We start from the raw sequence: 26,801 nt of genomic DNA, 5'->3' as shown, positions 1-26,801 counted from the left end.
CTGCCCGGCGCCATCTTGGGCTGGCGAGCGGGCGCGCCGGAGAGGGACAAAATGGCCGAGGGCGGCGGGGCCGCCTGTCCCGGGCCCTGCCGCCGCCACCCCCCATCTTCGGCCTGCCCTGGCCCTGCCCCGAGGGGTTGCGGGGGCGGCCGGCTCGGCTCCCCCATTCCTCCCGCTGCTGCAGCTCCGTGCCTCGGCCTCCACCCCCCCCCCGCCCGCCTCGGGTAGCGCCTGGGCCGGGGAGGGGAATCCCCAGTCCCTGGGCCTTTGTTCTGCTCTCTCCAGAGCTGGACCGCCACCCACTTTTTGGTGAATTACAGCCTAAACTGAGGTGGGATTTGCTGCTCCTGGCGCTTGCTTGGGAAATAGGAGTTCTGCTTCTCGCTGTGGTTGCAGCCTCGCATCCCGGTGGCCGGGCCCCCTCGTTTAACGGGGGGTAGGAGCCGTCGGGGCAGGGGAAGGGCTCAGCCTCCCTGCCCTGGCTTTGTGCAGCCTGCAGTAGGTCTTCTCCTAAAGGTCTTGCCGCCTGGGTGGAATTTTACTAATACCGCAGTAGACGACTTCCTAAGCTTCACCTTTCTCACGTATATCTGCAATACCGATTGCCTGTAGTTGTTTTTCTGGAGAGTCGGTTCTTGTTTTCCTTTGAGGTTTTCCAATTTTTACAGACAAGCATACTGCAGGGGTCACTACTGTGTTTTGGGGTTGTTTGTTTGTTTTTTTCCCTCATCAGCCTGTAATTTTTTAACTCCTTGCAGCATGAGAAGGAGTTGTGGAGGTGATAAGCAGTTTAAATTTTTCACCTTCACCGGAGGTGGCATAAACAAAATATAATTAAAGAGAATGTAACAATTTTGAGCACAAAATTGCAGTGTTTTTCCTTGAATATGGCCTTTTTTTGTTTTTTTCAGATTCACTATAATAAGCTTGAACATTGTGTTTCTATTTCAAGGTAGATTAGGTTAGAAAAATTTGGTCTCCAGGAAGCTAAAAACGCTACATGGAAATGAATGCTGAAAGATAGGGATTAAAGAATAGAATCGTACCGCCCCCAGTGTTATCTCTTCATTGATATCTTCATGTCATTCTTACAACTGTTAACGTTTTTAGGGAGGGAGTGTTACTTGTGACTTGCTCAAGGTGGATTTCTGTGTGTTAGTTCTTCTATAAAAACTCGATTTAATTGCTATTGAGCAAATCAGACAGAAAACCAGTTAAGGTGGTAGGTTAACTTGAGTAAAGTTTGGATAACCTGCGTTGTATGTCCAGCCAGAATGAGTTGAAATATTAAAACCTTTATAGCAGAGTCTTTTTGAAACATAATTGTGCAAGGATAGGATAGGACAACAATCGCTATCCCTCCTGCTTTCCTATTTTATCTTTTCCATACTTTTATTAAAAAAATATATATAAATATATATATGTATATCTACACAGGCAGTCTTCACCAAGGCTTAAAATGAGTTTTGTCTGAACCTTTTAAAGTTGTAAATAGGTGTCTGTAAAATTAAGAGAGAAAACCATAGTGTATCAAGGCTGCTGTTTCAGACTAGATCAGGGAGTGGCTTTTCTAATGCTATTGGTAGATATTTTTTGCTTACTTAAGGCTTATATTTTACAAGGTCAGTGGCTTTTCTGCTTTTTCAAGCTGGAAGCGCTGAAGTCTCTGCTGAGTAGAAACAGTATTTGGATAAATAATCTCGGATATGGCTTTACAACTGTCTCTTAAGCTGTTCCAAGTCCATGCTGCCAACGGGAATTGTGCTCCTGAAAATGTGTTCCTGCTTTCTGCCTTCTACTCATGTTTGTATAAGCCAGTCAGATCTGGGAATTAAATCAGCTGAAATTTCTTTTCTGATTCTGTTTCCAGCTGCATGGCTTTGCAGGCTCGACTTGATTGTGTAGCCACGAGTCCTTATGGCAGCATTGGGGATGAAGAAGAAATAAAAAAATAAAAAAGAAAAAAAATCCCCACTCAATCACAGTTTATACTCCATAGTGGGATTAAACTCGGGAAACTCTTTAACTGAAGAGACTATAAGTTATTAGATGCTATTAATACTTCAAATACTGGGATACACTTCAGATACCATCAGTATGCTGTAATAATTGCCACGTTTCTCCAAGTCATTTTTAGTTTGTTTTCATTCATTGAAATTGTGCTTGCTGAAGTGCATGTGATTCAGGCATGGAAGGGTTGGAACGAAGAGTAGTTAAAGGAAAAATACAGTGAGTCTCATTCTGTGAATTAATTAAGACTGGTGGTGATTACTTGGTATGTGTCTTTTAATATGATAGTCAGGTCTTTTTGTTTGGTTTTTTTTTTTTTTAATCAGAGTAACTTGAATGGTGTAAATGCTCAATTTCTAGATGTAGTTAGAAGGTACTTAACACATAAATTTAATAAAATCAGCATTTCTTTAGGTTGAGGAAGAAGGTCTAAGGAAGTGGTTTGAGAAGGCTAGAAACAATCTGATAGCTTGATGCCACCAAAAGGCTAAGTTGTTCCTTGGGTTTCTCCTTCATCAGCTGCTGTTGGTCTGACTTCTTGGGCTGATCTGTCAGAAGATCCTTCGCTTTTTGCTGCTGGATTAGTCTCCTGCCAGCTTGGTGGCTTCCCAGTACCCCCAGCAGTGATCCAGTTTGGAGGGGAGAGGCAAAAGCTGTCACTTTTCTGGTGGGGAGATTGCTAGATTCAGTGGTAGGGAGGTGGAAGAAGGTGAAGTGAGCACAGTTACACCTTGAGTAAGTCTTATGGTAGAACTGATAATGTGTAACGTGGGGCTGCACCTTTCTTTAAGAAACAAGTGGAAATAACATAATTTTATAGGAATTTAGGATTTAAAAAAATACTTATAGTAATACTTATGATTTTATTTGCCTGTATCTCACCATCATTAAGTAACTGAAATCTGTAACTTGAATTCCTGTGAGGAAAACCTGGATCTCAGACGTGCAAGGAACACATGGTCCTCACGTACCTTAACGGCCACTTCTGGCCATGGAAACCTTTTCTGTCACTGCTCCTGGGACATTCCCTGCCTGTCTTATGAATGCATCTTTATGAGCTTGCTTAGAGGTGTTAAAAATGTCATCCCTACAGTATTACACATTTTTAATACGCTTCAAGTATGGAAAGAGTAATTTGGAACACACACATATACAACACCCCCCAAGCCTGGACTTCAGGGCTTCCACCTGAATTCCAGTAATGCCCAGTGAAGGGGAAGAACTGGTAGTAATGGTCAAAGGATCTGGTGGGTTTTAAAATCTACACTTCAGAAATTCAAGGTTAAATAACCAAAAAAAAATATGGTTATTTAATTGTGAACACCAGTCTTGATCTGCTTACCAGCAGTGTTTGAATATAGGGAGGGTAAAGAAGTTTGGTTTTTCTTCTCTTTTCTTCCATGTGTCATGACAGGAGCATTTTGGCATTTTTTTTTTTAAACAACTTAAAAGTCACTAAGAGAAAGAGCAAAAATTAGAAATGAAGAGCTACAAAATGAGGTAGTAGAAACCCTGCAATTTCAGTGGGAGAGGCTTGTTTGAACCTTCCATGGGTGTAAACTGGTTTTAGAGTGCTGTAGGCTGCTGGTGTTTGAAATTTTGGGCAGGGAGGATTTCCTGGGGCTTGGGAGAGGGAAACAGCTTGGAAATTTTAAAGGTTATTACTAGTCTTAGTAATATCCGGAGCAGGTGAGGTGCAAGGAATTCCTTTGAGGCTGGAAGTAATAAAGAAGTAGCATAATTGTGTAAAATGTAGTAGATGGATGATCTGGAAACGAAAATGTGGATGTTCAGAAACTGGAGAATCTTGTGAAAAGTCCAAAGGAGCTGAATGAATGTAAGCCAGCTGTTTAATTCTCTCTTTTAGATACAGGTGTATTTCTTCTCAGACCCTAGGTGTCCTAGATGTGTCAAATAGCTGAAGACTTCAGTCATTCGCTTATGCTAATATAATTTCTCTACTGATTTCTTCCAAGCTTATTGACTTCTAAAAACTAAAAAAGGGGGGTGGGGTGTGTTTATGGGCAAGATCCTCCCTGCTGCTCCCCTCCGGTCGTGCCTTTCTTGTGTCCTTCTCACCTGTACTTGGACCTGGCTCCTTCTGTCTTCCCTGGGTTCTGCCAAGAGGGTTACATTTTGTGAACATGAGTCTTTTTTTCCCCAAATGAAGAACCGTCTTAATTTTTATTTTTAGCCCTTCTTCAATCTTGCTTTGTCTAACTCTTTTTATTAAAGAGAGTTGAAGACTTTTTGGCTAAATTAATACATTAACTCAGAACTCACCTCTGTGGATTGTTTTCTTTTGAAGGTAATAAATGTGTTTAGGTTAAATTTGTTATTTGTAATTTAAATTAGTTCTTAATCTTTGCCCTGCCCTTTGCAGGGTTAATACATGAGGTGGTGGAAGTTTAGGACACCACCTTAAACATTTTGATGGAGGAGAATACGGCCTTGATTCTGTTGGGTTTGGTATTAATTGAAAATCTGACTTTATCCTGCAAGTCGTGTCCCACCTCGTCCCCGCAGTATCGTACGGGAGGCAATTGTCAATGGTTACAATTTTGTTTTAAAGTTGTAGGGAAGTGGTTTAAACATGATTAAATTTTGGGTTAGTAAATGAATTTCTCCATGCCCATTGAGTGTTCAGCTTTAAGAGATTTACAAAGATAAAACAAGTGATTTTTTGAGCCAAATCCAGTATTCCAGTGTGGTTGGTGAGCATTCTCGGTCAGAATTGACACCAAATTTAAATTGTTTATTTTTAGGAAAAAATACGATTCTGCTGCTGAATTTTATATCATCTTTAATATCTTGAAATAAAAAAACACCTTCTAGTGTGTTCAAACCCAGTGTTTAAGCTGTGTGACTGAAGTTAGGCATTATACTGATTAAAAATAAAGTCTAAAATGCTAATTAGGTTATGTCATTACTGAAAAAGATGACAAATAAGAGAGTAGATGGGGTGTTACTCCAGAGCAGCATTGGAGTGGGTTCCTCCGAATCGCGGTGCCGGTGGAAAATAGTGATTTGCTTGGAAGCAATACGTAACAGCACTCGTGCGGACAGAGCAGGGGGGGAGTCTGCTCCTAAACCTTCCACCTAGACCTTCTAAATGGCAAGAAATGTCCCCAAAATTACCATAATTATAAGTCATGGAAAGACCCACCACGCTTCGCCTTCCGCGTGCAGAAGGCACATCCCTTGGTCGTCTCCGGCGCAGCAGGGACCTTGCTTAAAGTCTCTTCTTGTTGATTTTTATCTAAGTATGTGGCTGACAGTGCAAAGTATTCTGAGTTTCCTAATGCTAGAGTTCGTTAGTAGATGTTCAGCTGATCCACTGCGCGTTTGCTATTAAATACAGGCATAAATAGCTAATTCAGTTGCTTAGTACTAAGTTAAACTGAATTGACTGAATCTGTTTATAAAATAGCAGGGCATTTGGTAGATTCAATTCTTGAACTGCATATATAGTAAAAGTCCACAAAACATTTTTTTTTTTCTAGTTTCAGTTTTGGCACTAGATTTTATCCTGGAGTTTTTAAATATTCTTCATCCTGTTCTTTTTCTATTAAGGTTAATGTTGAAGAAGGAAAATGCGGAAGTCGCCATTTGACAAGTTTTATAAATGAGAATTATTTGAAGCTCAGGAATAAGTGAAGCTGAAATTTGAAAAAAAAGAAAGTGAATGCATGCTAATTATCAGACCAGAAGTCCCACTTGTAGAATATTGAGCAATTTGTGTGAAGTGGGGAAGATGAAAGAAGTCAGAATTTGAAACGGAAGAATGAAGAAAAGGAATAAAAATGAAGTTAAGATAAGAAGTAATCTGGAATCTGAAAGCACTACGCTAAGTAATTACTAGTCTGTTTATGTGTCCCTGTATATTTTGCTAAACATGCATGCATTATCTGTTTCATAGCAAAAGTATATGCAGGGTAAAGAAGTGTCTACCAGGGAAAAAAAAAAAAATAAAAATAAATAAATAAAAAAAAAAACCTTCTTAAAAATCTCGGCAGTTCTAATGCCAACTGCCCGGACACATAGATATGAATTTTTACCATTTATTTCACTGGAGCTTGTTTACGGACCTTTAGGTAAAGGAGAAATTGTGTACAAATTAGGCTTTCGATATCTGCGTGCAGGAATCCCGTTCTGCTTCCAGAAGCGGAAGTGCTCATGGGTCTGGCAAGTCGGGGAGGCACACCCCTGCGAGGTCTCGCTCTAAGGAGGATTCCAGGCGCTCCAGGTCAAAATCTAGATCCAGGTCTGAATCCAGGTGAGTTTGACTTTTTACCTCTTCCTCCTCCTCTTCGCAAGTCCGATCGTGTCAGAGGTGAACCAAAAAGCCAGTTAAGTTCTGTTTCCAGATTTAACTGGTGATCTGTGGACGGTGAATATCAAAAGGGCATGCGTGGTTTCGGGATTTGAAAAGCTAAAGTATCAAATTAGGTCTTTTTTGCAGCTTTTTCTAAGAGGTAGCTGACTGTCTAGGCTTGGAAGTGGCCTGCCTTAAAGTCTTAAAACGCTGGCTAGTTTCTGAGCAGGAAGCATTAGGAATTCTAAATCTGTTTGGTTTACTAAAGTAGTTTTTCTGTACATTAAAAGAATTAGAAATGTGCATTAGAGATAGTTCTCTTGTGCATTAAAAGAAATAGGTGCATCAGCACATTTTCCATTTGAGGTCCCATTGAGGTATGATGTTTTCTCACTGGAAGCAGTGATGTTTCTGGAGTAGTTAATGGTATATTCCATGAAAAAGCAGCAGTAGAGATAAAATGAATTTCAGGACTATTTGGCTGACCTTTTAACTATATATATTAATTCAATTTGAAAATTAACAGGCTGGAAAGCTTTAAAGATTAGACAGCTTTCCAAGCTCTCAAATAAAAAAAAAGTTGTGGGGAAAGTAATTTATTGTATTTGTTACCTGGCAAAGCAGATGTACAACATGAAAATGCCTTTTCCTCTGTGTTACCTATCCTTATACCCATTTGTTAAACAAGCTGAGACACAAAATATGCTGGCAGTGTCTAAAAATAAGACAATAAACATCACTGCTGACCACTTCACATGGGCCTTACCAGGTGTGTCATCGAAGAGGTACATATTTAATAATGAATAGAGAGGAAACGAAACCTGCAAATGGGTGAATGATGTTATTTTCTTAAGAGTCTAGATAATTGAGTGCTGACTGCGGAAATGAATATGTGGGTAGTGCCTTTAATAATTTTTAAGCAGCCAGGTTAAAAAAAAAAGTGGCTTTCAGCAGGGGAGCTTCCAGTTGAGCTGTTTCACAGTATACTTTTTCTGTGTATAAGCGATGAATTGGGCACCCCAAAGGTCAGACTGGAGGAGGGATGACAGCTCTAGAAGGTGTTGTGCTATTAGCAATCACCCATGATGGAAAAAACTGTCTTAATACTGTGGTTGGGTCTCCTTGCCACATCAGAGCCATCGGTTGGAGAGGCTTTTGTCAGGAGGGAAATACTTGGGAAATCTTTACAGCAGAGGGATGAGCTTGGGTTTTGTGTGGACTACAGGCACAAGTGTCAGATTGTGTGCTTGGCCATCCCTGTAGGGCAAGAACAATACGTCAAATTACATGAATAAATATTTCATAGAGTAATATTGCCTTACAGAGTATGAAATTGGGGTGACCTCTGGAATTGCTGGTAGTGAGGGATGTTCACGGGACAGCCCAGGATGGTCCAAAACCCTGTGTAAGGAAGAGTCAGCTCTGGGCTCAGACCATGTCCTCAGGGCTTTATCCAGTTGTGGTTTGAAAATTTCAGAGGATGGAGACTGCATGCACTTTTGGGGAACCTTTTAATTTGAAAATAAGCAGCAAGTCAGGACCCATCCAGCATGTTCTGCTCCCCCTCATCCATAACCCCTAGGGATTCTGTACTCTTTAAGGAACCTTTTTTCTCACTTGCAGAATAACCCTAATACTGTGTAAGAATGCAATCAAAAATTGTATAAAATGCTGGAAGAAGCAAATACAAGATGTAGAATTGACAAGAAAGCTGGCAAATTGTTTACTCTTAGAAGAAATCACTATTTAAATAATACCCTGGCAACTGCCTCTTTGGCTTTTGATGGAACAAAAGTAGAAGCTTACGGCTGCCAGGGCTTCCTGAGCATTTAACAGCTGTCTTGAAAATGCCTATGGCTGGAAACACTGGAAGTGTATTGCAGAGTTAGAGTGTGTTCGTTAGCAGGTTTCAGCAGAATTGTGTCAAGGCACATATTTAGAAGCAACGTGGTTCTGTTTTCAGTATTTTCAGTCACATGTTGGGATGTGACACGAGCAGGTCTTCTAACTCTGGCTCTCACCAGAGAAATAACCGTGTAAGAATTTGCCTATTTCTCGAGAGTTTGTGTTGCAAATGTATTTTTTTTGAATTACCAGCTTTATAAATTAAACTTTTGCTTTGGGAACAAGTCTGTGTCCTGGTGTATTTGTCAGTTGGGGTGTGGATATACTTGATTGAAAAGTCTGCTTTTATTGATGTTTTCAGTGGCAGCAGAGCACGCAATCTCTGACTGACTCTGTGAGGTCTAAACTCTCCTTAAAGGAAGGAGTAGGATTTTCAGCTGTGGTGCCTTTGCAGCAAAGGAGAATAATAATAATAATGGCAGTATGACATTTAAGGCAGCAATATAAGTGGTGCCTATTTAAAATAAGCCTTGTTCTCTCATATAATAAGTTGCCTGGTGTAGAAGTGTCCAGCTTTTGTTCAGTGTGACGGGTGCGTTCTGTAACCTGGAACATCAGTTCTGTAATTCTTTTTTTTTTTCCTGTTTCAGTGGTTGAAATGTGGCTGTATGCATGTGTTGAACTTCTTTTTTTTTATTATTATTATTATTTCTTCCCCCACCTCAGGGAACTACTTTTTTTTTTTTTTTTTTTTACTCTCTGTTGCCAAAAGTAATTTATTCTTTATAAATATGCAGTTAAAAGTAATTTCTCCTGGACATGTATATGTGCTTCAGGTTGAGGAAGACAGGATGTAGTTGGGTCAGTTCTGACAAGGTTGAAGGCTTTTTTTTTTTTTTTTTTTTTAAGGAGACCTGTAACTACAGAGTGTATAATCTGCAGTTTGTCTGGTGCCACTTCCTTGGTGATAAATCCTGGCTGAAGAAGCTGTTAAATGCTCAGGAGTAAAAGCGGGTGGAGATTTGGAGCTTTAGGGGGTGTCAGTGTGAAACACGCTTGTGTGATGGTGGCAAATTTCAGTCTCAGTCAGTCCTCACCACCTGGGCTTCCACGAACTAGAGGAAGGATGTTTAAGACACAAACAAGAGTCTGAAAATTAAAATTTCTGACTGAGAGCCTTTGAATATCAAACTGTTGATTGCACTTTGGAGCTGTGTGGAGTGCAGATGGCTCAGGGGCTGCCATCAGCAGGCCAAGCTCAGGTGTAATACTCCAGTTTAAGTGCCTGCCCAGCTTTTACAGCTCAAGATTGTCGGTGTTGGGAGGGCTGAGGGTTCAGCAGAAGGAACTGAAGTGTTTCAGGACCTCACCTTCCCAAACCTAATGCTGTCAGAAAACATTTTCTGGAACTGCTGTGAGGAGAGCTGGGCCGAAATAAGTGAGCGGTTACACCTTTGCCTGAATACACTTGAAGTGTGAACACGTAGACATTTGTGAAGGTGTTAAATAACTGTTGAAATACCCAAAAGAAGCCTCCTACAGCTCGATTTCTTCAATTGTGTTAAGCTCTGTTTGCCAGCCTTCTGTGCTTGTTGTTATGCACTGGGGGAAAAAAGCCTATCTGCTTTTTGGTGTCACCGAAAGCAGTGCTGTTCTGAGCGTTAGAATAAGCAGAAGTGTGCACCTCTGTTTTATGTTAAGTGATATTTACTCCTCTTCCCCTTTTCTGTTAAGCCTTTGAGAGAAAGCCACCCCAGCTATTTTTACTGAAATCCTGTGTATATTACAAGCATATACTGTGTCAATCAAGGATAGCCTTGTTAGAGAAGGTTAAAAGCTATTGGGGAGTTAAAAGCTAACTGAAATGGAAGTTGAGGTTCCTGTTCTGCAGCAGGAATGCTCTGAGAGCATCTGCATTAATTAGATTTAGCACAGAGTCCTTGAGAGCAGTGACTAAATTGATCATAGCTAAATCATGTGGTACTGCAGCTTGTAAGAAAACGATTATTTGGGCTTTTTGTTTGTGAATATCTGACATATTTCTGAAGGGTTAGTAAAAAGCCAAACCAACGGAACGCTGTAGCCTTTCCTCTTTTTTGTTCTCCCCTCAGATCTAGATCAAGGAGGAGTTCCCGTAGACACTACACGAGGTCACGCTCCCGTTCCCGCTCCCACAGGAGATCCAGAAGTAGGTCCTACAGTCGGGATTATCGCCGCCGACACAGCCACAGCCACTCACCCATGTCTACCCGCAGGCGTCACATCGGAAACAGGGTACGTCTCTCAGGAGAGTAGATGACCCGCGTGAAGTCCTGAATATCACAGAATCTTCTAGGTTGGAAGGGACCTTAAAGATCATCTTGTCCAACCGTCAACCCAACTGACAAAAATAGACACCCACACAACAAACAAGGAGCATCATCACTAAACCAGACCTCCCAGCACTACATCAACACCTCCAGGGATGGGGCTTCAACCACCTCCCTGGGCAGCCCATCCCCTCCTTTCAGGGAGTTGTAGAGAGCAAGAAGGTCTCCCCTCAGCCTCCTCTTCTCCAGGCTGAACACCCCCAGTTCCCTCAGCCTCTCCTCATAAGACTTATTCTCCAGACCCCTCCCCAGCTTTGTCGCCCTTCTCTGGACCCGCTCCCGCACCTCAATGTCTTTTTTATGGTAGGGGGCCCAAAACTGGACACAGCACTCAAGGTGAGGCCTCACCAGTGCCCAGGACAGGGGGACAATCACCTCTCGGGCCCTACTCCCCACACTGTTCCTGACACAGGCCAGGATGCTGTTGGCCTTCTTGGCCACCTGGGCACACTGCTGGCTCATGTTCAGCCCACAGGCAACCAACACCCCCAGGTTCTTTTCTGCCAGGCAGCTCTCTCCTGAAATCACTGAATTAATTCACTGGGATTTTCTGGGAAAAAAACCCATTCTGCTTCCAGCTCAGGTCTATTCAAAAGATACAGTTGAGGTTAATTGTCACTTGGCTTTTGATGAGTTGTGGATCTCAATAAGTTAGGATTGTGGGGGTGTCTTGTTTATTTTTCAAGAGATGCCTTTGTAAGTGCTGCCAGTGGAGGCTGGTGTCAGTGTACCTGCTGTAAGAAACAAGCAAATGCATGCAGTGAAGGGTGGGGGTAGAATTAGGAGGGAGAATTTTAATTTTTTTTCTAATTAGAAAACTAAAATACTCCATTAAAAGCTGTTGTGATGGTGTTTGTTAAACAAGCATGCAAACCAACTTGCTTTTAGCTGCTTTACAACTTGGGTGGCTGAGCCACGATGTGGTTGGTGTTAAAGGTAGAGGGGGAAAGTGATAACAAACCCAAAGGAAGGTGTGATCCAGGCACCTGTGACTGTATAAATCTCTACATTCAACAGTCATCTGCCAGCATTTGGACGGAAACCTTTTCAAATCCAGTACCTGTTACGTGCTGTCGCTGTAGTTTGTACATTACCCTGAGAAATGCAGAGTATTTTTGTGAAAAGGAGGCTCATGTGTCTGTAGGTTTGATTGTAATAGTATCTACTAGCAAGTTAACCCAGCCTGAATCTTGTCAGGAAATTTATGTTGTTTTGTCTTCAAGCTCTGACAGTCACAACTTGTGAAATAACTGCAAATACAAGCAATTTTAATATCTTATCTATCTGTCCCTTCCTTGCAGGCAAATCCTGACCCAAATTGTTGTCTGGGCGTGTTTGGATTGAGTCTGTACACCACAGAAAGAGATCTGAGAGAAGTTTTCTCCAAATATGGTCCAATTGCTGATGTTTCCATTGTATACGATCAGCAGTCTCGGCGTTCCAGAGGATTTGCCTTCGTGTACTTCGAAAATGTTGAGGATGCTAAGGAAGTAGGTTGGGGTACAGAACGTATGGGGTGGTTTCTGGGTTCTCAGTTGCCAAGGTGTGTGTGTTTTCTAACAGGATACACGCTGAGGAAGGTCACTGATTGACCTTTAAAATGCTGTAGGAACCTTTAATGTTAATTCCTTTTGACTATATGAAATGATCATTTAATACAAGCGAGTTCACAGTGTCTTCATCCATAATAAATGTCGGTCCCTTAGTTCAGAAGGTACCTACAGTGTGCTAAAGGTCCATGGATACTGGTTCCTGTGCAGGCTGAGCTGGTGTGTAACTCAAAAGCAACCCTGGGGCTGGGCATAGTGCAAACCACACCAGTGAGGAAAAGAAAATAGAAGAAACATGGGCTCTCTATTTGAATTATGAGATGAGCATTCCTTCCTAACTCCACATGTGATCTTGAATTTAACAACGTGTTCAACATGAAGCAAATGGCCATTTCAGAGCTCTAACATGCATTCTCTTGGCTTCATTCTGAAAGGGGGGAATCTTTTGTGAACGTAAAAGGCCAGGTATTATGTGGCTTCCTGGTGCCTGCAAATGTCCATGGGATTTAGTAAATTGAAGCAGTGTCAGTAACAAATAACAAATTATGAGATTTTTGCTTACAAGTGCTACAGAATGAGCAGGGAATTCTCTGCTTGCCAGGTATAGAATTCTATGCTTAGGCCAGCCCTTCAACAGGTTGTGCTTATGGGCTGTAATTAGGTTTATATTCTGTATATATTCCACTACTTAAAGTCTCTAGTGTCGTCTCTTCCAAATTTGGCATGAAGGCTTCCATCTTAGGTTGGAGCTTTGGATGTAGGTCACAGGATCACAGAATCTTCTATGTTGGAAGGGACCTTAAAGATCATCTTGTCCAACCGTCAACCTGACTGACAAAAATAGACACCCACACAACAAACAAGGAGCATCATCACTAAACCAGACCTCCCAGCACCACATCAACCCGGCTTTTGAACACCTCCAGGGATGGGGCCTCAACCACCTCCCTGGGCAGCCCATTCCAATGGCTGATAAAACCCAATGGTTTTGATTTTTTACTTCAGATTTAGTTATGACTCAAGATTATGGTAGGTTTGAGGATGTATTGGAGGTCTGAATGCTTTGCTTCATGTTGTGTGCTGGAGTAGTTACACGTCCCTACATTAACATCATTAAGAGAAACCTTTGAACAGGGTTGAGACCGTGGTAGTGAAGCAGTTATTAAATTATGATCCTTCCAGGCTTTTTATGTGATATAAGTCACATTTTAAGTGGTTACTGGAGCTCATGTCCAGCTGGTCTGGAATGTCTTACAGTTTATTTGGTGTTACGTATGAGGTATAAGTGAAATTTAGACCTGGATCCAAACTGAGCCTTTTTAGGGCTTCTCTTCATCCTTGCAGCAGTGGTTAGAGGCTTGTGTTGGTGATAAAGTTCACAGCTACAGCAAATTGTATTTTATCACTCTGTTTAGGCAAAGGAACGTGCCAATGGAATGGAGCTGGACGGAAGAAGGATCCGGGTAGACTTCTCCATAACAAAAAGACCTCACACACCTACCCCTGGAATCTATATGGGAAGACCCACTTAGTAAGTTACTTGCATGGGGGTTGGTTTTTTCCCAACCCAGTATGGGATAGGATTCATTTTATTGTGTTTTGTTAAAAACTGTTCAGTATCCCCTCTAAGAGACCTGACTCTCTTGTGGTTTTTCCTTCTTGACAAGAGCAGCACAAACACTGATGTGTTTATCCTGCAAAACTTCTGAAAACTAAACAACTCAAATGATAAAGGTGGCTTTTCAGAAGTTTTTTGAGGAAAAAAAAGACTACATGTGGGCAGCCAACTCTAGCAATGCCTGTGTTTCCAGCTCTTGGGATAGGAGGAGCAGCTTATCAGTGACTGATTTAGGGTCAGGCTGGATTACAATGCACAGAAACCTGTCTTCCTTAGTTATGCATCCCAGGCATGAACTATCTAAACATTTAAACAAGCCTACAATAAGATTTCTTTGACAATTTTGAAGTTATTTTTAGTTGTTCTCCTATGGACCTTCAAACATTAATGTCTTTTGCAAGCTCAAATTTTCAAGAGGGAATTAACAAGTTGTAGCTGAGCAGCTGCGTGGTGCGGTTTGCCCTATCCATAGAATGTACTTTTGACTTAACGTGGCCAAGAGTGTAAATTTTTCTCCAAAGTCATTTCCCAGTTGTTTGCCCAGGATTTCCAGCTGTGGTACTGGTGATTATGTAGGTGATGTTGTGTTGAGACCGCAGGTTATTATTTTTTTTTGTGAATGGGAAAGTTCTTCCATAAGGAGCTTTCTGAGAGCTAAAAGTTGTCACAGAATGGAATTTCTCATGTGATATCAAAAGGTTAAGAGGTTTCAGACCAAGGAGGGAAGTAGCTGTCTTAAAGTTCAGATTTTATTACAGTGTTAGATTTTATTACATGTAATTCTCTTTTACTACTTGCAGTGGCAGCTCACGACGACGAGATTACTACGACAGAGGGTACGACAGAGGGTATGATGATCGTGACTATTACAGCAGATCGTACAGGTGAGGCAATATTATTATTTTACTACTTTTAAAATTGTGCTTCCTCATCTATATTTCTACCTCTATAAGTGTTGACCAGTTCATCCTACATAGGAATAGCCAAAATATTTTTGCACTCACTGTCATTCTGGAGTCATCTTTACCAAAGTGACTGCTCAGTACAAGTCAGATTGAGAAATACTTTGTGACGTTTAACCTGTGGCATGAATTAGTCCATAATGTGTTCTTTTTCATCTGCATTAAGTTTTGAAAAGCAAAGTATGTTCTCTGTACTTTTGTTTTAAAAGAATCTTTTGTTGGTTCATGATTGAAATGGTGGGAATATGGGTGCAGATCTCACATTTGAGGTGGTGTTATGGTGCCAACAATATAGTGCCTTACATTTTGAGCATAGTGGAGTAGACAAAAAGTGGGAAAATTCAGTAGTCACCAATATCCCCTACTAATAATTATGGCACCTCAAATGTTTTTTAAAAAAAGAGGAATTAGAGATTGAAATATTACCTGTTCAGTATTGGACACTTACATTAAAAAAGCTTTTTTTAACATTCTGTTTGGTTGAATTTGTGTTTTACTTGGAGGGCTCCTGCCACCTATTTATGTCTTTCTTCAGTCTAAACTTGTGTGTTGGGCAGTGTAGTAGGTAGCTGAAAGAGGTGAATGTTCAGGTGACAATACACGTTGTCAGAGAGTGAGTAAAGTTGATACCAACCACGTTTTCAGCAGATTTTGTGTGTAATTGGTTTTGGTGATGGAGCAAGTTTGTCTTCTGCATTTTCCATTAAGACTGGCAACAAGACTTGTCCCCTGTGAAATCCCTGCAATTGCTGGGGCACTATTAAGTTGGACACAAAGATAAGAGTTCTTTTTTTTTCTGTCTGCAATTGCCATAAGGTTCCTGTAGTTGCCAGATTCTATGGTAGTACTTCCAAAGTGGTTTGCAAAACTTAAATGCCCTGGCAGTGGGTGGATTTGTGATTGTTCCCAACCATGTGTTCATGGAAGATAGATTAATTCAAATTGCATCATCACATTACAGCTCAGAGACGAAATAATATTAAGTCTATCATCTTAGCTTGCTGTGTACTCTGTTGCTTTCTAGGTGTAGAAGAAAATACCTTTTTTTTTCACTTACATGGATAACTGTCTGGTCATTGTCAGTGACTGAGGGCAGCTGTCTCCTACTTTCAGCCAGTTTTTATTCGGTCCCGAGGTGTTGGTGTTGGTTTCAGTCTGTTTCAGTCATCACGAAATCGGGTGCCTTCCACGGTGTTTAAATGCTGCTGTGGACAGGGAGGGGATCAAGGTGCTCCCCATCATCAGTGAACGTGTGTTCAGAAACGTTCTGGTCACCTTTCTGGGTGCTCCTCTGCCTTTAACACTCCGTTTTCTTGTAACTTAAGTGGCTTTGAACATTCTGGAGAACTGTAGCAACTAAAAATGTGATGTTGAGACTGGGCGTACAAGACCCAGGACGTGTTGGGTTTCACTCTGCCAGCCACTTGTGTGTTGGCTTTCAGATGTGGTAGATGGCTCTTTGGCCAAACTTACAGTTTTGTTTCAGAGCCTGAGGTCCTAAAACTTCCTTGGGATAGCTAACACAGCCTCATCTCACTTAATGTATTAAAACTGAAATCTAGTGGGCAAATTAACTGAAGTGGTTTGCCAGAGTGTTGGGGAGCAGAAAAGACTTGGAACGTAGCCTGCTAAGCTGTTAGTGGTGTTTCTAGCTTGCTTCTTCCACTTTTCCTCTTTTTCGTCTTTTGTATGTTAAAAAAAAAAAAGTTTTTTTTTTAAAAAAAAGTAAATGAAATGGCAGGGACACCGAAGGACTGTCAAAAGGTGTGGGGCTAATGCAGTGTTTGATAAGGGTTTTACACCATTGTTCTTTCTTCTTGCACTTCTTCAGAGTACAGCTTTCCTTATCCTTTCACAGAGGGTCGGTCGGGGTGTACTGGTTGCCCTTGAAATCTGTTGTTTCTTAAAATGTGATTTTTAGTCCTTGTGTAGATTATGGTATGACCTTCAGGTCTGTAGTGCCCGAGGTGTTACCTCTTCCATTCCTGAGAGTGAGCAGCGGCTCAGATGTTGGTAAAACGTTATCAGGAGTTGTAATTATGTGGGTTCTGGGTGCAGGCTGGTGAGAAAAGTTGGGGACCTGTAGTGCCTGGTAAGATGTGATATCAGGCAGTGCACTGGTCTTAGTGAATTCCTGGGGATACGTGTACTGGGAGATGTTCTGACCATCCTGCATGCTCCCCTGCCTTTTTGGAACCAGGGCTTTGGGGTGGAAATACTCAGAATACTCACAATTCCAGGAGGGGTGAGTTCCTTTAAAAAAAAAAAAAGAGAGAACCCCCCAAAAACCCCCACCCCAATGTTTTCAAGCTCATTATCAAGGTTTTAAAGAACCTTGCAGATATTGAGGGAGAGCAAGTCCTGAGTAACATGCTCTAGCTCTAGGCAATCCTGCTTCAGCAGGGGAGTTGGACTAGATGATCTCTATGGTCCCTTCCAACTCTAAAATTCAGTGAAATTCAGTGAAATGGTTTGTGTGTGGCTGCTTTAGAAATACCGTGGTGTATTGGTCACTTGATGGAGAGAGAAGAATAGTGTTGTGTACGTGGGGAATGCTTCCTTGAGGAAGGGCAAGTTAGAATTGTCAAAGATGAAGCAGAGCATTGCATGCTAGTGCTCCACCCTAGAAAATCCATTGGTAACAATTGCTTTGCTTTCCTTGCCCTCCCTGCAGTGAAGCCCTTAAGGGAAATACAATTTCAGATGGGAATTGTCATGTTAAAACTTTTTATTTTCTCCCGTTTGCTGTGGGATGCTTAATCTTGGCTGGAAAAATATCTGTAAACTGAAGAACAACATTAAAAAGCCTGAATTTGCAACACTGGCTATCTATCTAATGGAAGAGACTTTAAAAAAAAAAAAAAATTAAAAAAAAAAAGAGACCTGTTGCTTGAAAGTGTGGTGCAGTGTTGGGGGATTCTTTGTCCTTTGTATGATTTATGTTGGTTTTTGAGCTGCTGTGAGACATCTGTGGCAGCGACTGTTCCATAATCCAAACTTGATTTAGTCTCCCCCTGGTCATGCTTTACTGTATCTGAATCTGTGGAGGTACCAGCCCAACCACTTAATGTTGTTAAATAATACACTGTTTCAGTTCTACACAGCTTCTGTATAAGGAGAAGTTGCACCTCAGTTCTTAAATGCCCTTCTTTAACCATGATTGTGAAGTGTTAAAAGTGTGAGTGTGGGATTTTTCTCCCTGCCTCCACCTTGGAATCAATTTTTTTCCTGAGGACAGTGAATTGATCTTTCTACTGAAAAAAAAATAAATACACAGTTGCTTGCCTCAAGTGGGTAAGCATCTGAGAATAGAAATGGTCTGTGTACTGATCTTAAAATGCTGCTGGTTGAAGAGTATGACATGGTAAAATACGATATTAGTCAGCTGGAACATGAGTCCTCTTGAACTGCTCCTTGACACCGAGTGTCGCCAGCTCATTCCAGGAATACACAGAAAGAAAGGTAATGAAGTCATTCGGTGTTCTGCAGGGTGGGAACATCACTTCACATCACTTTCCTGTACTTGATGATGCTTTTTGCTCGTCGAACGAACTTCTTGTTTATTTTTAAAATTTTCAAAAGCCATTCTGCTTTTGTATTTGCAGAGGAGGCGGCGGCGGAGGAGGAGGAGGATGGAGAGCTGTTCAGGACAGGGATCAGTTTTACAGGTACAGCAGGGAAGCTTTTGGCATCTGGTCAACAGTGGAAATACTCTTTCACAAGACGTTTTTTGAGTATTCTCTGACTCGTGTCTAGGGTCACAAAGATGATGAGGGACTGGAGCTGAGGAAGGCTGAGGGACTTGGGTCTTTTTAGTCTGGAGAAGAGAAGACTGAGGGGAGATATGACCAACACTTATAAATACTTAAAGGGTGGGTGTCAGGAGGATGGGGCCAGGCTTTTTTCAGTGGTGCCCAGTGACAGGACAAGAGGAAATGGGCACAAACTTGAACAATAAGAAGTTCCACCTAAACATGAGGAGGAACTTCTTCACTTTGAGGGTGGCAGAGCCCTGGCAGAGGCTGCCCAGGGAGGTGGTGGAGTCTCCTTCTCTGGAGACATTCAAATCCCACCTGGACACGTTCCTGTGGGACCTGCTCTGGGTGGCCCTGCTCTGGCAGGGGGTTGGAGGAGATGATCTCCAGAGGTCCCTTCCAACCCCGTAGCATTCTGTGATTCTGTGCTATCTTTAAACACTTAACAGAACCTGGGTGGATGCTGAGCTCTTCAGTGAGCAGTGCAGTTCAAAGGTCCCCTCATCACGATGTAAAAGGGTCAATGTCCTGAATGTTGGGGGATTATTTTTACTTACTTGGAGATTAGTGGAATTAGGCAAGGAGAGGCAAAATTTGGGAGCGCCTGGATTGGAGGGGGTTGGGAGTGGGGTTGGTTGTAGGATTAAATCAACGCAGATTGAAATCAATTCAGATTGAAAGTGAAGGTGAGACTTGGGTTGCCCTGCCAGTTTGGGCACTCTTGGCTTGAAACCCTGAAGTCTCAGGTAGTCACATGGTGAATGCAGGAGAGCTTTGCTGAGTCCAAAGTAACATTACTGTGACCCAGTAATAAGAGCATTAAAAAAGTTCCAGTCTTTGTTATCCAGTAGAAATGTTGATGAGCGAGTTCCGTGCTCGTTAGTATCAAGTACACTCTTGATACCAGGATGGGGTTTGAGGTCTCCACATAAAGCTGCTGCCACAGGCTTTAATGAAGGGATTTTTTTGCTGTCCTCTTCTACAGGAGACGATCACCATCCCCCTACTACAGCCGTGGGGGCTACAGGTCACGGTCCAGATCCCGGTCCTATTCACCTCGTAAGTACCCCCACAGCTCCCCTATCAAAAGCAAATTTCCACTTTGCTTCAACTTCTTCTTTTGAGGTTTTGCCCCTCCATAAAGACTATTCGGCCTCAGTGTGGTTACTTTTCATTTTGGAACCACGGTTTCCTTTAATGTTTCATCGAGCAATTGGTAACCTTGAGGACAGAGCAAATATTTAGTTTGCAAAAAAAAAAAAATAAACCAGGTAGTACTGCTTGTTTTTAAAAAAAAAAGTCTGAGGTACCTTTTTTTTTTTTTTTCTCCGAAACCCTGTCAAAACAGGAGTTTGTAGTAAGCTGAGAGTTTGGTAACCTCTAGGACAGCAAGGCCAAATTCCCAATCCTTGAACGTTCCAACACTGAAGCTAATTCCCAACATCACTTGCTAAAGAGGAGGTCAGCTTCATCTGAGGTCCAAATAGTGCTTTATTATTTTTTTTTCTTAATTGCTTATTTGCATGGAATGTGCTACAAGGATGATGAGGGGCCTGGAGCATCTCTCTGATGAGGAAAGGCTGTGAGGGACTCAGGTCTTTTTAGTCTGGAGAAGACTGAGGGGGGATCTGACCAACATCTATAAATACTTCAAGGGTGGGTGTCAGGAGGATGGGGCCAGGCTTTTTTCAGTGGTGCCCAGGGACAGGACAAGAGGAAATGGGCACAAACTTGAGCATAAGAAGTTCCACCTAAACATGAGGAGGAACTTCTTTCCTGTGAGGGTGGCAGAGCCCTGGCAGAGGCTGCCCAGGGAGGTGGTGGAGTCTCCTTCTCTGGAGACATTCAAACCCGCCTGGACACGTTCCTGTGGGACCTGCTCTGGGTGGCCCTGCTCTGGCAGGGGGTTGGAGGAGATGATCTCCAGAGGTCCCTTCCAACCCCATATCATTCTGTGATAACGCTGCATTTTGATGGCAGAAGGTTAATAAAACCTGGCAATCCTTGGAAGTTTAATAGCATTTTTTATTTTATCTTTTTTTTTCAGGTCGCTATTAAAGCATGACACGTAGAGGAATTCCTAGCTACAGCCTTTGAGTTGAAACTGCAAGTTTGTGGACAATATTTTTATTGTCTCTTCTGTTTAAACAAGTGACCAGTGCCTAGTGAATAGGTGACTTTTACACCTTTTATGAAGACTACTTCTGTGATGTTCGATGCTGTTTCATTCTGCATATTTGTGTAGTTTGGTGCTTTGTTTCAAGTTGTGTTTTGAAAGGAGTATGTTTTGCATGTATTTTTTTAGTCTCAATTTTGACTCCTGAAAGGTTTCTATTGTAAAGACAAACTGTTCAGTTAGTTTTTTCTACTGATTCCAAGGTATTCTGAAGATCAAAACCTGTGTAAAATGCTTTCAAAAAGTAAAAAAAAAAAAAATAAAAAGATGGTTTTGGTTTTTTCTTTTCCTACTTACTTTTGCCAAGTGTTAAGTTACGGGTTGAGAAGAGACTATACCACTTGGGCTGTGTATTCTGGAGTTGTGTTTGAAGCCCAGAAGGGAATTTCACCCTTGTTCACACCTTGTTCTGTGTTTCTGGGTGGTTGTTTTCTAAATGTAGGACCTCCAGGTGTGTGGAGACCTGTGTGTGCAGCTTGTGCCACAGCAGGAGCTGGGACCCTCCGTGGGCTGTACGTGTTGGAGCAAGACTTGCAGTAAACTCTGGGTGATGCCCTCAAGGTAGATGAGCTGTTGGGAGATGATGGACCTTGGAATAAGGAGAGGGACTTCTGTGGATGTAGGGGAGCCTACGCTTAGAGAAGGCAATGAAATAAGACTTTGAACACTTGGATTTTTCTTCTTTCTTCACTGGTGATTGTCCCTCTTCTTAAGAGCGCAACTTTATCCACATACGCAGCGAAAATGCAATAGGACTCTCAAGTGACACTTACACCAACATTCTCTGCAGGATTTGAAGGTGCTTTTCTCAAACTAGACCTTCCCTTCCGTCTTGTGCTGTATCTCCAGCGGTCACCAAGCACAGAGGACCAAGGAAACAAGAGTGGTGAGATGCTGGGCTACATCTGCCACTAATCTTGGCTTTTGAACACAAGTTCCTCTACTTTTTTTTTTTTTTTTTTTTTTTTTTCCCCCTGCATAGTAATTTCCATACTTTTTTCATGGTCTAAGAGGACCTGCAGCCTCTTGGTCTTTATTTGATGCTCTCTCCCTGTATGGGAAGGGGAGAGACAACTCCATTTCTCAGCAGCAGCCTCCACCATCTTCTGTTTCACTGGGGCTTCCAGATCCAGTTAGATCTTCACGTGGAAGTTCTCAGCAGCTTTACTCTTAACTTAAGTTTAATTTCTGCTTCTGCTGGGAGTTGTTTTGGAGGGAGGTGGCAGGATGGAGCAGGATGGCACAGATTTAGGATACCATGGGTTTAGGTGGTACCATGGTGTCGATTCCTTCCTGAGCACCACCTCCTGCTTGCCCTGGTTTGGTTTTGTGTGCAGTTAGATCTACGATCTAATTATTGGTTTTTTTAATCTTGGGTCGGAGGAGATGCATTGAGCTTTCCACCTTGGTTTATACTACTATTTTTTTGTGTGTGGAAATACCGGTGTGCTCATTTCTGGACTCAGAAAATGATGTTTTCTACCGGTGCAGGGAAAAAAAGGCTTTTTCCCTTTTGCTCTCGAGGCAGTTTGGGTAAAATACACGCGATGGCACGAGGTGAGGGGCAGAAGAAATGAGCCCTGGAGGGGAAGGGGGCTGCCAGCAGCACATGAGGGAGGTTTCTACCAACACCTGGGTATATTTTTGCCCCCGTGCCTGTTTTTGTGGTCCAGAGTGGACAACAGGATGTCAGCAGTGATTTATTTTTTTTGGCAGGGCTGGGTCGGTGCTCCCTTTTACACGTCCCCTGTGCTGGGGGCATGGCTGCAGGGTGTTCCTGGGGTTGGTGGAGCTGACCTCTCTCTGATGGTCTCTTTGTTCTCCTGGCCACCTTGTCTTAGTCACGGTCTCGGGGCTTCCTTTGAATCGGAGGTGGAGGATTACAACGCAGTGTCCTTCAGAAAGAGTCTTTTCAAGTCAAATCAGGATTTCCCAACCGGTGTGGTGGGGTTCCTGGCAGCTGAGCTCATCCTACAGCTTCTTGCTGCCAGGAGAGCATCCTCCCACCCCTGCCCCACGCCATGGTACCCACTTCTGGTGCTCCCTGCTCCCCTCCACCTGAAAACACACTTTTCCTCCCCAAAGGAAAAGGGGGCTGTGGGGTGGGTGGGAGGCGGCACCCTCAAAATCCACTTCGTTTTTTAATTTAATCCATTTTGGGGGGGTTTGGGGAAGGGCTGGCTGCGGTGGCGGGGAGAAGAGAGCTTTTTGTCTGGGTGTTTCCTGCTGCTGAATCACTCCAGAAAGAGCCCCTGGTCAGAGTGTGTGTGTGTGTGTGTGTCACGTTGCCCTGCGAGGCGGGGATGACGGATGGCTGTGGTATGTGACCATCTGAATCACTGCTGGGTGATGTCCTCAGGCTCTGCAGGACCTGGGGGCAGGGGAGGAGGGGGTTGGGTACCCCCCAACCTCACCAGATTTGGCCCACCCCCCCCAAAAAAAAAACGGGGGCATCCTCTGTGCAACATCTGGGAAAGGCCGTGCCCTCTGCCGACCTGTGTTCCTGGCAAGAGTAGAACAAATAATAATAAAAACTAACAAAAAACCTTCAAAACGCGTGGAAAAAGGATGTTTGTGCCCTCTCCCCACCCCGTGCAGGTGGAGTTTCCTCCCAGTTCCCGTTGTGCCTCTCCACAGGGGGAGGGATGCTCCAGCCCCCACCCAGCCCCACAGCATCTCTCTGCTGTGTGTGTCCCCCCTCCCCCGGGCAGGAGGAGGGTCCCCGAGGGGTGGTGGAGCTGGAGGTGCTGAAGGAGGCTTTGATACCCTCAGGGGTAGTCGTGGTTTTGGTATATTCAGGAGAAACCAACACTAAAGGTGGCTTACAAATAGAAATTAACTTGAAAATGGGTCTTAAGAACATCTTATACCGGGAGGGAGGGAGGGCAGGATGTGACTGTCCTGGCACCCCTTGCCCCAGCAGCACAGCACCTCTCTCCTGAACCTCATGAGTTCCTAAAAATCCCTTTTTTTCTGCACCAACCCCCTCATTTGGGTTCAAGCAATTTATTTTGTGGTTCGTATTTCAGTTCCAGCAAATCGATCCCAGGAAAAGCAGGGAATCCCACCCTGATGGAGCTGCTTTCCCAGCCAAGGAAGTCAATCCTTTTTTTCCCTGCTTGGGTAGGGCTCGCTGTGGTGGCCATCTCTGGTCTTCCCTTGGTCACCTTGGTCCCAGACATCCCAGATCTTCAGGATCACCTCAGGAGAGCCAGCAAAATGCTGAGCCTGTTAGGATGGAGCTACTGGGACATCACGACTGATGGTCCCTGTCCATCCTCACCATCCATAAGAACTTCCAGAGTTATTTTTCAGTCGTGCTGGGTGCCTGTATGGGTGTAATTAACTCAACCACCAGTCATTAACTCAACCACCCTGCAATGCCCGTTGCCTTCCATCTCATCATTCCCAAGTTTTAAGGGCTGATGACCTGAGAGCTTCCACAGTTCCCTTCGTAGTGAGTAGGTTTTCACTCGTGCCCTAGTGAACGCTGAGCAAAGTGACTCTCCCGAGGGCTTGTAAAGTACAGAAATGTTTTTTCCACCACATTCTGAATTTTTTTTCCCTCAGTTTCCACTCAGTTCGTGGTGGATAATCCCATCCCGCCGAGGAGGGCTCTGCTGACTGGGGCTGGTGCTGTGATGCTCTTCCCTCACCTCCTTTTCTTGCCGTGGAGGATTCTAAAAGCCAAAAGAGAGTTTCAAGAAAATTCATCAGTTGGTGCTGTGATGCTCTTCCCTCACCTCCTTCTCTTGCCAGGGAGGATTCTAAAAGCCGAAAGAGACTTTCAAGAAAATTCATCAGTGGATGGTTTGGGTTGGAAGGGACCTTAAAGATCATCCAGCCCAACCCCCTGCCCTGGGCAGGGACACCTCCCACCAGCCCAGGTTGCTCCAAGCCCCCTCCAACCTGCCCTTGAACCCCTCCAGGGATGGGGCAGCCACAGCTTCTCTGGGCAACCTGGGCCAGGCTCTCACCACCCTCACACCAAACAAGTTCTTCCCCACATCTCAGCTCCATCTCCCCTCTTGCAGTGTCAAACCCTTCCCCCTCCTCCCATGGCTCCCCTCCCTGATCCAGAGTCCCTCCCCATCTCTCCTGGAGCCCCTTGAGGGACTGGAAGGGGCTCCAAGGTCTCCCCAGAGCCTTCTCTTCTCCAGGATGAACCCCCCCAACCCTCTCACCCCCCGCTCAGCAGGACGAGTCAGTGGTCCTGCCGATTTTCCTCCCACCACACGGCATCGTTTCAGGTTGGAAACAATCTTTAAGATCATGGAGTCCACCCTGGGAGCGGGCTATGAACCCGCTGTCTTTGGCCACAAAGAGCAGGCGCGGGGTTTTCTTGGCTGGTGGTGGAACCTCAGCCAGAGGTGATGTTTGGCCACCGATGCTTTCGTGTCCCCTCCAGCCGCCGGGGGATGCCTGTGCTCCCTGAGGCCTGGTGACAGTGGGAGATGGCTCCCAGGGGACATCTCCCTTGGGATCATCCCCAAGTCCAGCTTGATGCCAGCTCTGCTGAGAACACCCCAACTTCTGGAGCCTCTACTCATGGAGATGTGATGGTTTCAGCTTCTCCTTCCCATTCCCAACAGCTGTTGGGGATGGATGCTCCGGCTGAGGGATCTAAGGAGGGATCCCAATAGGGATCCCCCAAAGTGTCTGTTAACAGGAGCCCGAGGGCAGGTCCCAGTAAGACCAGTCCATCAGAGAAGGGTGATGAAACCTGATCAATTCCCGACCCACCTGCTGTGGGACGGGGTCACCAAAGGCTTGGGATGAAGCAGAGTTGTGGGCCAACCCATTTATCCCAAGCTTGGAGAGGACCCAGGGATGCCCCAGGTGGATGTGATGTCCCCCAGGTGTCTGTCCTGCCTCCTCCCAAAACTTCCAGCCAAGGGATGGCACCACCTCCCCCGGTTCCCCCGTCTCATCCACCGACCACCCAGGTGTGGGGTTTTTTTTTCCTAATTTCTCCTGTTTTTTCCAAACAGCCCTTCACACACACAGGGCCCGTAATCTCATCCTCCTCCAGACTAAACAATCCCTCCTTCAGCCTTCCCTCACTCCCACCTTGTTTTCTTCTTTTTTTATCAGTCTCGCCGCTGCCTCCCGGATCCGTTCCGTATCGGCGTCTCTTTTTGGAGAGGAATGATCTCGCCACGCATCCCACCTGCAGGGCTGCCCTTAGAAGAGGACCTTATTTTCTCTCAGTGCTCTTAACACCTTCACGCACAAATTTCCCCTCACCATCTCATCCCATCCAAGACTGGGGCCACTGAAACTCTGGGAAAGAGAGCGCTGGCTCCGTAGGGTTGGGAAAACATCTGAAGGAGGTTGTGGAGAACCATCCGCAGAGCCAAAAGCCAGGGGTGGGAAGGATGAGATCATGCAGGAGACTTCCTACGTCACCTCCAGCTCCCACAGAAGACCAAGTGACGAGTCATCAATGAGTATTGCAACCTGTGGGCACTAATTAATCCGGAAACCTTGGCTTTCTCCTACCTCTTCCTGGGGGCAATGACCCCATGGGATGGAACCGCAACTCCCTGCCCCGTTACCACTGATGGCTCATCACCGAGGATGAATTAATAACCTGAAGGGAGGGTAAGCTTTTATTTTTTTTAAAAAAAAGACATCATCAACACATTTCAACCTAAAAGCACCCCAAAAAGGCGGTGGGGGTGGAGGAACCCCCCCCCCAGCCCCACCGGCAGCCCCGGCAGGAGCCGCCCTGAAAGCGAAGACGAAGAAATCGGAGGAGAAAGGATTCTTCTCCCTTTGCATCATCGCAGTCCAACCGCATCTATTTTTGCCTCAACGCGTGGCATCAAGCACCCGTCACCGCTATTCCCGCTCCGTCCGGCACCTCCGCCCGCCCGGGGAAGCGGGGTGGCAGCGGGATGGAGGGGGGTGGAAGGGAACGGGGCTTTTAATTGCTTAAAATCCAGGGAATTAAATCACCGGCACCTTCGTCCCCCCCTTACACCCCTCACCCAACTGGCTCCAAGGCCACTTGTCCCCTCCCATCAGCCACTATTAATTCCTCACCTTAATTTAGTCTCCGCTGACGACCCGGACGCGGTCCCGTGAAGATTTTGGGGTTTTGTATTCACAAGAAGAAAGAGAATAAAAAGTCATTTTTACCTGTCCACGGGGCAGGTCGTGACACCAACGACCTTGGTGGCTTGAGGACATCCTTCA

At 44.2% G+C, this 26,801-nt stretch overlaps 1 protein-coding gene across 2 annotated transcripts; it reads left to right on the top strand.

The window, feature by feature from the left end:
* Positions 1-430: 430 nt before the first annotated feature.
* TRA2B (transformer 2 beta homolog (Drosophila)) lies at positions 431-20,870 on the top strand. 2 transcript variants are annotated; one of them, XM_014939724.1, is made up of 9 exons: positions 431-5,861; positions 6,153-6,286; positions 10,282-10,444; positions 11,841-12,029; positions 13,505-13,620; positions 14,508-14,591; positions 18,275-18,337; positions 19,410-19,483; positions 20,472-20,870. In XM_014939724.1, the coding sequence occupies exons 3-9, from the start codon at positions 10,412-10,414 to the stop codon at positions 20,480-20,482; spliced, it is 570 nt and encodes a 189-aa protein (XP_014795210.1). In that variant the 5' UTR covers positions 431-5,861; positions 6,153-6,286; positions 10,282-10,411; the 3' UTR covers positions 20,483-20,870. The 2 variants fall into 2 exon arrangements, with proteins under 2 accessions (XP_014795210.1, XP_014795211.1); XM_014939725.1 differs by having other exon boundaries at positions 431-6,286.
* Positions 20,871-26,801: the final 5,931 nt, after the last annotated feature.

This window comes from Calidris pugnax, unplaced genomic scaffold (assembly GCF_001431845.1).
Source record: "Calidris pugnax isolate Ruff unplaced genomic scaffold, ASM143184v1 scaffold37, whole genome shotgun sequence".
Lineage (NCBI taxonomy): Eukaryota > Metazoa > Chordata > Aves > Charadriiformes > Scolopacidae > Calidris > Calidris pugnax.
Note: the sequence above shows the minus strand (reverse complement) of the source record. Positions and strands in the feature narration are given on the sequence as shown.